At 44.0% G+C, this 9,968-nt stretch overlaps 1 protein-coding gene across 1 annotated transcript in view; it reads left to right on the forward strand.

Moving 5' to 3' along the window:
- The window catches only part of pex3 (peroxisomal biogenesis factor 3), a 29,996-nt gene extending 21,757 nt beyond the window's left edge, over positions 1 to 8,239 (forward strand). The window contains exons 9-12 of the mRNA XM_078557483.1: positions 1,093 to 1,163; positions 3,291 to 3,413; positions 5,247 to 5,343; positions 7,684 to 8,239. Of these exons, the coding sequence (XP_078413609.1) occupies positions 1,093 to 1,163; positions 3,291 to 3,413; positions 5,247 to 5,343; positions 7,684 to 7,767 (375 nt within the window). The 3' untranslated portion in view covers positions 7,768 to 8,239. The remainder of the gene's footprint in view (positions 1 to 1,092; positions 1,164 to 3,290; positions 3,414 to 5,246; positions 5,344 to 7,683) is intronic.
- The last annotated feature ends 1,729 nt before the right edge of the window (positions 8,240 to 9,968 follow it).

A 9,968-nucleotide genomic window follows, 5' to 3' on the forward strand; every position in this document is an offset into this window, starting at 1 on the left:
GTCAGCCTCAGTGGCCGATTGTCAGAAGGCTATTCCACTGCATAAACCTCGCTGTGGAGTTGCAGCCCACCATTAGCTTCCGGCCCGACTTGATTGGATAGCAGTCAAAAGTGGGAACCCTAGCCAGTTTGCCTCTTCCTAATCCAGACAACCCAACATCGGACTCTGTACAGACTGACCGAGGATGGAAGCTGAGTCTTTCTCGGCCTGTGTGAGTCAGCTACGCTCTGGACAGTGCCATTAACATTTTATCACAAAGGCACTTTTATTTATTCCCTTTTACTGACATCTCAGCGTCTAGTATTCCACGGGTGGGTGGCCTCTTCCTCTATCTCGACTCTGAAACCAGCTGTAAGGAACAGCAGGAGAGTCACCTTTGGCTATCTCCTCCTGGTCCCTAGCATCATTTGCTACTCGGCTCTCCCCTTGAGCTGGAAAACCATTTGGTTTGGGCCTCTGTCCTGCCAACTCTGCTGCTGTGCATCGGCACTGGGAGCTGGCAGTATGGTTTTATACAAACCAACAACGCAGCTTCATTGGCACCCAAACTCTCATTCCTCGGGGGCATGCTGTCTGGCACTCGCTGTGACAGAAGGTAGCCTTCTGGCTCAGTGTGAATCCACATCACGTTCTCTCTCTACTGTCCTGTTCAGCCAAGACAACCTAACCCGCAACGGTTTCAAGACCCCGTCATCAATTCAACAATTAGTTTTCTTGAGAGTGAGGGAAGCTAAGATATGGCTGTCCTTCTTAGTAGTATCCCCCAATTCTTGTTTCTCACAACAAGACCAGGACCAAGAAGCATTATATAGAGAAGTGATAGACAGCCAAAGGAATTGGGAGAGCAAGTGATTAGCCGATGGAAAAAAATGCCCCTGGCTCTTTAGCATCAGTCCCAAGCACCCCATTTCCTACTGGCTAATCCCATTCACACGTACTGCATCTGCCATCAGTAGAGGCCAGGGAGCAGCTTGGCAGCTGCTATTTCCTCAGCCATTCTCCTCCCTCGCTAGCTCTTTGCTAGGTTTGTGCTAAGGCGCGGAGTCTAATATGAGATTAATCGCTGAAATTTCTATCATTTTTTTTCCACAGGCCTGTGGTTTGACAGAGAAAGATGTAACCACACTGAAACTTCTAAATGAAACTAGAGATATGCTGGAAAGGTCTGTATGAGGGACAGCTGAGGAAGCTAAATTCAGTTTCCACTCTGACAGCATTGAGTTTTTTCAGCTGTTGAAGTCTGACCAGGACATCGGGATTGGGATTGGGACCAGCGCAGGAGTGGCGTTCTCATTAATTAGAGACTGCAGGGTTACCTGATGGTGGTAGGGAGGAATACCAGGTTTCTGCTTACCCTGCCTTACACTGCAGATGGGGATTTTCAGTGGAAGTGGATCAGTGCCCTATCTCCTGCTATGATGCCATGACAGAGAGACACAGCCTAGCCTGTTTTAAGTTAGCCGAGTTCCACTGACACGTGACTAAGATCACATTCAAATCGAGGTCATGTAAATCGAGCTGACACTCTCTCTCCAGGCTTCTACCTGGAGAATGATCACTTGGGCATGGCACGAGAGGGCAACTGATCCTGGCCAAACTAATCAAAGCAGCAGCATGGATAAACCATAATAAGCACTAATCACTAACGTTACAACCCGGTGAGGAGGGGGCTTTCTTCAGCCTCGTTTCGTCGCAACAAAGATTTTTTCAATTTCTCTTCCCCTTGGATGCCTTTTACTTTTTAATAAGGAGCCAATCAAACCAGGTTTTCTTGAGTCAAAGAAAGACCAAATTTAGTAACTAGTAAACCTGAAGAAAATAATAAAAGGCACAACAATACACAGGTATCAGAAGCAAGAAAAGTTCAGTTTACGAGTCCAAATAAAAGTTAAAAGAAGATGCAATTAAGTCCTTTGCTTGTCCTTGAAGTGTGGATTGTTGAATGTTATGGCTGTTTGAAGTTAGCTGGTTCCCTTTAAAATCCAGGTGTTGAAGTCCAGGCAAAATCCAGGTGATGAAGTCCAGGTAGCTGCACTTTGCTGGAGACGGCTTCCTTCCTTTTAAATCCGTGATCCGTCTCCCAGAAATCAGTGGGTTTTTCCTGAGGTTCTTTTCGATAGACAGTCGCTATCTCTTGGGTTGGATTTTCACACTGTAGAGATAGGGCTTTTCTTAACTTAAGAGAGAGAAAGATTCCTTACTGCTCCCTTCAGGTTTTCCAAATGACTACGATGACTTCTCTTTGTGTCTAGCTTAACAAAAACAGTTCTTAAAAACCTCCTGTCTGTATATTCCCAAAAAGGAATTCAATTAACGTGTCTTGCAGCCATTGTTGTAGAACAAGTAATCTCACACCTTGATCTTTCATCTCAGAAACTTTTGACACATTTCAAGATAGTAGAAACCAACAGGATTAGGTTATTTTGTTAAAAGCAAAATACTGCGGATGCTAGAAATCTAGAACAAAAACAAAAATACCTGGAAAAACTCAGCAGGTCTGACAGCATCTGCGGAGAGGGATACAGTTAACGTTTCGAGTCCGAATGACTCTTCATCAGAAGGTTATTTTTGTCCTCCGCAGGGAGGGTTTGAGTTTCTGTTGGGTGTATCTGGCTGGTTAGCAGTTCACATTGCCTTTACTGTTGATTAAAATTCAGCACTTTGCATTTTTAATCCCTTCTTTGGAGTGTTGGGTTTGAGGTCTGTCAGTTTCCTTTGAAATTTCTCTTTTCACAGTTCCTTTCAGAGAGGTTTCTTGTTTGCTTTTCTGACCTTCACCTTGGAAGGTGGCCTCACATTTTATAGCAGTTTGCTGTCTCATTTTTTAAAGTACCAAATTTCCAGTCAGTTGAAAGTATTTCTTAAAGTCATTTTTCAAAACTAAAGAGGCATTTTTGTGGCACTAACCAGCCCCCAATTAACTGGTAAATTAATGGCCCTGCACTATATGTAACAAATATTCTTTATCATCATAGTTTTAATAATGTAACCCATTCTTAGGTGTATGCTGTCAGGTTAAACTCTACACCCTTCAGTTGTCTTCTTTCTAACTGAGGGGCTTCCAGATGAACAGTGCTGCTGATTTCTCACAGGGAGCGGGGAAATTCAGCTGAATTACTGTCCGAAAAGTAACTGAGCTGAATTTCATCCCGCTTGGCTCACACTAAGCTGAGCAGCGATGACCTCTCCCACTTCCTATTGTTCACCTCCATGTTAATTCTAACAAACTGAATAAAAGCTAAAAGTAAATATGATTGTTAACTATCTATTACTTTGTATATATGTTACAGTCCAGACTTCAACACGGTTTTAAATTCCTGCTTGAATCGGGGATTTAGCCGACTGCTGGACAACGTGGCAGAGTTCTTCAAGCCAACAGAACAGGAAATGATTCAAAACGGAAGGATCAGCAGGTCAGTGCATCCCCCGTTGCAGCACAATGCGCCATTCGGGAGGTGAGAGCAGGAGAAATGTGGCTAGAGCTACCGGTACACAGAAACCTTGCTTTAGTTTAGATTACAAAAACAAAGAAGTTGCACTGAACCTTTTATAAATCACCGGACTGGCCTCAGCTGCAGCACATGTGTCTGTTCCTGGGCGCCACACTTTAGGAAGAATGTCAAGGCCTTGGAGAGGGGGCAGAGATTTACTGGAATGACACCAGGGATGAAGGTCTTCAGTTGTCTGGAGGGACTGGAGAAATTGGGATCGTTCTCCCTGGAGCAGGGAAGGTTAAGAGGATATTTACTAGAGTGTTAAAAATTGTGAGGGGTTTTGAAAAATTAAATAGGGGCGAATTATTTCCACTGGCAGGAGGGTCAGTAACCTGAGGGCACCAGCTTTAAGATAACTGGCAAAAGAACTAGAGGGGGAAATGAGAAATGTTTTTACCTTATGATCTGGAATGCATTGCCTGAACAGGTGCTGGAAGCAGATTTCTTCCCTTTCAAAAGGGAATTTTGTCTTTTATTCATTCACGGGATGTGGGCGGTATTGACTCAGCCAACATTTACTGCCCATCCCGAATTGGAATTGGATAAGCACTTGAAAAGGAAACATTTTCAGGGTTGCAAGGTATTGAATAGTTCATTGAAAGAACTGGCACAGGCACAATGGGCCAAGTGGCCTCCTCCTTTGCTGTACAATTTTATGAGTTACTTGATTATTCTGGTAGCCTTGAGAGGATATTTTGATTAAAGTTTTTCAAGGAAAGAGATGGAAATGAACGTACCTGCTGGCACAGCCTCCCTTGGATCGACAGGAGCAGTGGCCCTGACGGTCGCACATCTGAAACCTCCCCTGACAGCACACAGCTGCACCCTGCCGGGGCCAGAACCCAGCGCTGCGGCAGAGTCCCACTCTGCTGCAGGAATGTGCCGAGCGGGAAGGGACTATTTAACCAATCGCTCGGCAACATGGCACTGTTCTTCCGAGTGTCAAAACCAGACTCGCCTCACGCAGGAGAAATCCATTTGGCCAGTCCCCAAACCTCTGCCTTTCACACCTCTCAGTCACCATCCCCTGCCAAACATAACCACCAGTGCCCCAACAACAAAAGCTAAACACTGCGGCTGCTGTAAACCTGAAATAAAGACAGAAAAATGCTGGGAATACTCGGCAGCAGCTGCAGAGAGAGAAACCTAGTTTACGTTTCAGCCCCAGATGCTGCCTGGCCTGCCGCGTATTTCCAGCATTTTCAGTTATTTCAGATTTCCAACATGCGCAGTACTTTTGCTTTTGTACAAGAGTATCTAGTTGTTTTTCCCAATACACCTAGCTCCAACCCAGCACTCTACTCCATACATGCACCATCCTCTATCTAAACCCATAATCACTTTTCACGCTTCTAAGATTTGGGTTTGTGATTCTACACTTTGTCATCATCAATACCTCAGATGATCTCCCAGGTCTTCCGGAACTCGGCTGTAAAAGGGGGATTTTGTTTTTGGCTGGTTGAAGATTAGTATTATTGGTGGCACTGACAAGCTTCTGCAGGTTTTAGATTGCATTCTTTATAAGGGGCAGTCCACAATGATTCAGATATTCTGGGATGGTGTGCCTTAGAGCAGTAGGCTTGGACCGATTATGCCCCTATATGTGACTTAACTGGGCTGAGAGACAGGTCTGAGAGTTCCTCACTTACACTTCTTACACTTATTACACAGTAAGGTCCACTGCCAGAATCAGTTTCATCAACAACCAATTTCCTCTCTTGTTTCATGTTCATTCTTTTGTCGCCCTGGCAGCTTGTCCAACGTTAGACTTCCCCTCGCTAAAATCATCCCGATTATTAATGGGCAGATACATTCGACCTGCAGTGAGACACCCAGCCATTTTGTTCAGGTGAGTGTTAGTCATTTTGTAGATGCAGTTCCCCTGCTCCCTGTATTCTCACCGCGCTACAATCGTTTTCCTGATATTTTCACTGTGTCACAATTTTTTCCCTGATATTCTCACTGCATGACAATCAGTTCCCCGATATTCTCACTGCGTTACAATTATTTCCCCGATATTCTCACTGCGTTACAATTGTTTCCCTGATATTCTCACTGCGTTACAATTGTTTCCCCGATATTCTCACTGCGTTACAATTGTTTCCCTGATATTCTCACTGCGTTACAATTGTTTCCCCGATATTCTCACTGCGTTACAATTGTTTCCCTGATATTCTCACTGCGTTACAATTGTTTCCCCGATATTCTCACTGCGTTACAATTATTTCCCTGATATTCTCACTGCGTTACAATTGTTTCCCTGATATTCTCACTGCGTTACAATTGTTTCCCCGATATTCTCACTGCGTTACAATTGTTTCCCTGATATTCTCACTGCGTTACAATTATTTCCCCGATATTCTCACTGCGTTACAATTGTTTCCCTGATATTCTCACTGCGTTACAATTATTTCCCCGATATTCTCACTGCGTTACAATTGTTTCCCCGATATTCTCACTGCGTTACAATTGTTTCCCCGATATTCTCACTGCGTTACAATTGTTTCCCCGATATTCTCACTGCGTTACAATTGTTTCCCCGATATTCTCACTGCGTTACAATTGTTTCCCCGATATTCTCACTGCGTTACAATTGTTTCCCCGATATTCTCACTGCGTTACAATTGTTTCCCTGATATTCTCACTGCGTTACAATCGGTTCCCTGATATTCTCGCCGCGCTACAATCGGTTCCTTGATATTCTCACCGCGCTACAATCTTTCCCCCGATATTCTCACCGCGCTACAATCTTTCCCCCGATATTCTCACCGCGCTACAAATCTTTCCCCCGATTTTCTCACCGCGCTACAATCTTTTCTCCGATATTCTCACCGCGCTACAATCTTTTCTCCGATATTCTCACCGCGCTACAATCTTTTCTCCGATATTCTCACCGCGCTACAATCTTTCCCCCGATATTCTCACCGCGCTACAATCTTTCCCCCGATATTCTCACCGCGCTACAATCTTTCCCCCGATATTCTCACCGCGCTACAATCTTTCCCCCGATATTCTCACCGCGCTACAATCTTTCCCCCGATATTCTCACCGCGCTACAATCTTTCCCCCGATATTCTCACCGCGCTACAATCTTTTCTCCGATATTCTCACTGCGCTACAATCAGCTCCCTGACATTCTCACTATGTTACAATCGGTTCCCTGATATTCTCACTGAGTCACAATCGGTTCCCCGATATTCTCACCGCGCTACAACCATTTCCCTGATTTCCCATCATCTCTAATTCATTATTTCCTGGATCTTGAAAATTCTAGAACTTCTTACCTCTTGCTCCCCTTTCTCCTACAATCTACAGGTTACAATCTTGGTGCCACTTAAACATTATTCCTCAGCTTGTTTTGTCATCTTTCTTACTCTTTTCAACCAAGGTTGTATTCCACTGTTTGTCATGGCCTTTGCCTGTGATTCCTGTTTTTAAGGTCATGTCTTTTCTATTTGATATGACCTGGATCTTGCCCTCTGTTTGATTTCCCACTGACCTACCATGCTTGGGCCAGTTGTTGTCTATCGCACAGCATTGGATCAAAGCTCCGCTCTGTGGAACTCTGAATTAAAGCTCTGGTGCTGACCACCACATTGCAGAGTCAGAAACCATATGTGTTAAAGTAAGAAAACCTGGAACAAACAAGGAAGATGAAATTGGAGCCTATACCTGATACCTACTTGCTGTAGAAAGAGAATAGGCCACCTCCACCCCAATCTTTTTCCCTTTCTCTCGAGTGGAACTGCATTATCTTTCCATTCCCTCATGTCTCCAATTTGAAATTCTCATTTTTACATTCAGATCTCTTCGTGGCTTTGCCTCCTCCAATCTGTGTAAGCTCCTCCAGCCCTATAACCCCTCCCCCCCATGGATTCTTTATTTCTTCAATTCTGACCTCTTCTGCATTCCCCCACCCCCACCTTTGTTCCATTATTGGGGACTGTGTCTTCAGCCACCTTGGACCCATGATATGGAATTCTCTCCATCCCGTCTCCTTTAAAAGTCACCTCTTTGACCCAGCTTTAGGGCATCCCTCCTAATTGCTCCTCTTGCCTGACCTCTGTATCTGATTGTTCCCCCTTGAAAGGACATTGGGGCGGTTTTCAATGTTAAAAGGTGGGGGTGCAGCGGGGGTTGCTGTATAAATGCATGTTGTCGCTGACTCTCTGCTTTCATTGCTGCCCAGGACCTGCTGCTGATGGACCAGGTGAAGGACTTTGCTGCCAATGTCTACGAAGCGTTCAGCTCCCCTCACCAGCTGGAGAAGTGACCCTCAGCAAGCAGCTGTCAACGCAGCGAGGGACAGCCAGCCAGGCCCGACCTCACCCCTTGCCCGAGATAACTTGAAGTGCTTCCTCTCAGTCCTGCAACGTTCTCGTGACACAGGCGCCAGGGCCTGTACTTGCCACACTGTTACTAACAGCTCTGTGGCGTTAACCTTTTCTGAATCTTTACAGTCATGATTACATTAATCTGCCTGTAACTATTTTGTATCATACTGTTATTTGTACCACTGTATTGTAGATTATAATCTGCGTGCAACTGGATTCAGGATTCTCCAGGTAGTGTAGGTATATATTTTTACTGCAGTATGTTCCAGCTCAGATTCAAACCGATTAAGTAAATAATATATGTTGCAAGCTGGCATCTCTTTCTTTGATGTTACTAGTTCGGTTTCTCTGCTGCTGAAACCTCCTGGTTTAGTATTGTCTTGTATAGTATTAAAAGAATATCACACTAAGGCCAATTTTTTGACTAAGTTGTCTTAGTTTGCAAATACAGGCGGTAGAATTTACAGGCAATAAAGAGACGCAAGAAAGGGACTTCAGATATTTTGGAGAAGCTGGGGCTGTTCTCCTTGGAGAAGAGAAGGTTGAGGGGAGATTTGAAAGAAGTGTTCAAAATCATGAGGGGCTTGGATAGAGGAGATAGGGAGAAACCCTGTTCCCATTGGCAGAAGGGATGAGAACTAGAGGACACTGATTTAAGGTGATTGGCAAAAGAACCAAAAGCAGCATGAGGAAACACTCTTATGCCGTGAGTGGTTAGGATATAGAATGCACTGCTTGACAGTGCAAATGGAGGCAGATTAAATTGTGCCTTTCAAAGTGGAATTGGATAAGCACCTGAAGAGAAAAAAAAATTTGCCAGACTACAGGGAAAGGGCAGGTGAGCGGGACTAGCTAAGTCACACTTCCAGATCCTAACCATGCGCTGCGTAAAAACTTTTTTCCTCATCTCACTTTTTTTGGCTGTTTTGCCAATCAACTTTAGTCATACCTGAATGGCCTGGATGTAATTTTGAGGTTAGGACTCCCTCATTCTTGATTCCTCCGCCAGACAAAATGGTTCTTCCTTACCTAACCTATTGAATTATTTTAATATTTTAAACTTGTCAATCAGATCATTCCTCAATCTTTTATACTCAAGAGAATACAAGCTTATACAACCAGTTTTCGCAGTTTAACCCCCTAAGCTCCGGTAGCATTCTAGCTACCATAGCTAACATCCTTCCTGAGGTGTGGTGCCCACAACTGAACACGGTTCTCCTGATGGGGTCAGGTCAAAGTTTGAAACAAGTGATCTAATAAGATCTACTTATTGACTGACATGCCAGCACAAGAATATGAGAAATAGGAACAGGAGTAGGCCATTCGGTCCCTCAAGCCTGCTCCGCAATTTGTTAAGATCATGGTTGATCTGGTTGTGACATCAACTCCATTTTTCTGTCCATTCCCACCATCCTTGACTCCCTTGTCGGTCAAAAATCTGTCTAACTCAGCATTGAATATATTCAATGACCCGGCTTCTGCAGCTTTTTACAGAAAAGAACTCCACAGACTAATGACCCACTGAGATAAAACATTTCACATCACCTCAGTCTTAAATGGGAGACCTCTAATTTTAAACTGTGCCCCCTAGTTCTATCCTTCCCCACAAGGGGAAAAATCCCCCCAGCATCGACCCTGTCAAGCCCCCTCAGGATCTTACATATTTCAATAAAATGGCCTCTCGTTCTTCTAAACTCCAATGGGCATAACTCCAATGCCTAACCTGCTCAACCTTTCCTCATAAGATAACCCCTTCATCTCAAGAATCAGTCAAGTTAACCCTTTTTGAGCTACTTCTAATACAATTGTATCCTTAAATGAGACCAAAACTACACGGTACTCCAGATGAGGTCTCACTAAGGCCTGGTACATCTGTAACAACACTTCCCTACTTTGATATTTGATTCCCCTTGCAATAAACAAAAACGTTTCATTTGCCTTCCAAATTACTTGCTCTAGATCTCTCTGCAACATAGAGTTCTGCAATCTCTCTCCATTCAAATAATATTCTGCTTTTCAATTCTTCCTGTCAAATTAGACAAGTTCACCTTTTCCCACATTTGCTATAGATGGGAGCAATTGTGAACTTATATCTTCGTGTCTGAATTTTCTTTTATTCAATAATGGGATGTGGATGTTG

This window comes from Cetorhinus maximus, chromosome 14 (genome assembly GCF_964194155.1).
Source record: "Cetorhinus maximus chromosome 14, sCetMax3.hap1.1, whole genome shotgun sequence".
NCBI classification, from domain to species: Eukaryota; Metazoa; Chordata; class Chondrichthyes; order Lamniformes; family Cetorhinidae; genus Cetorhinus; species Cetorhinus maximus.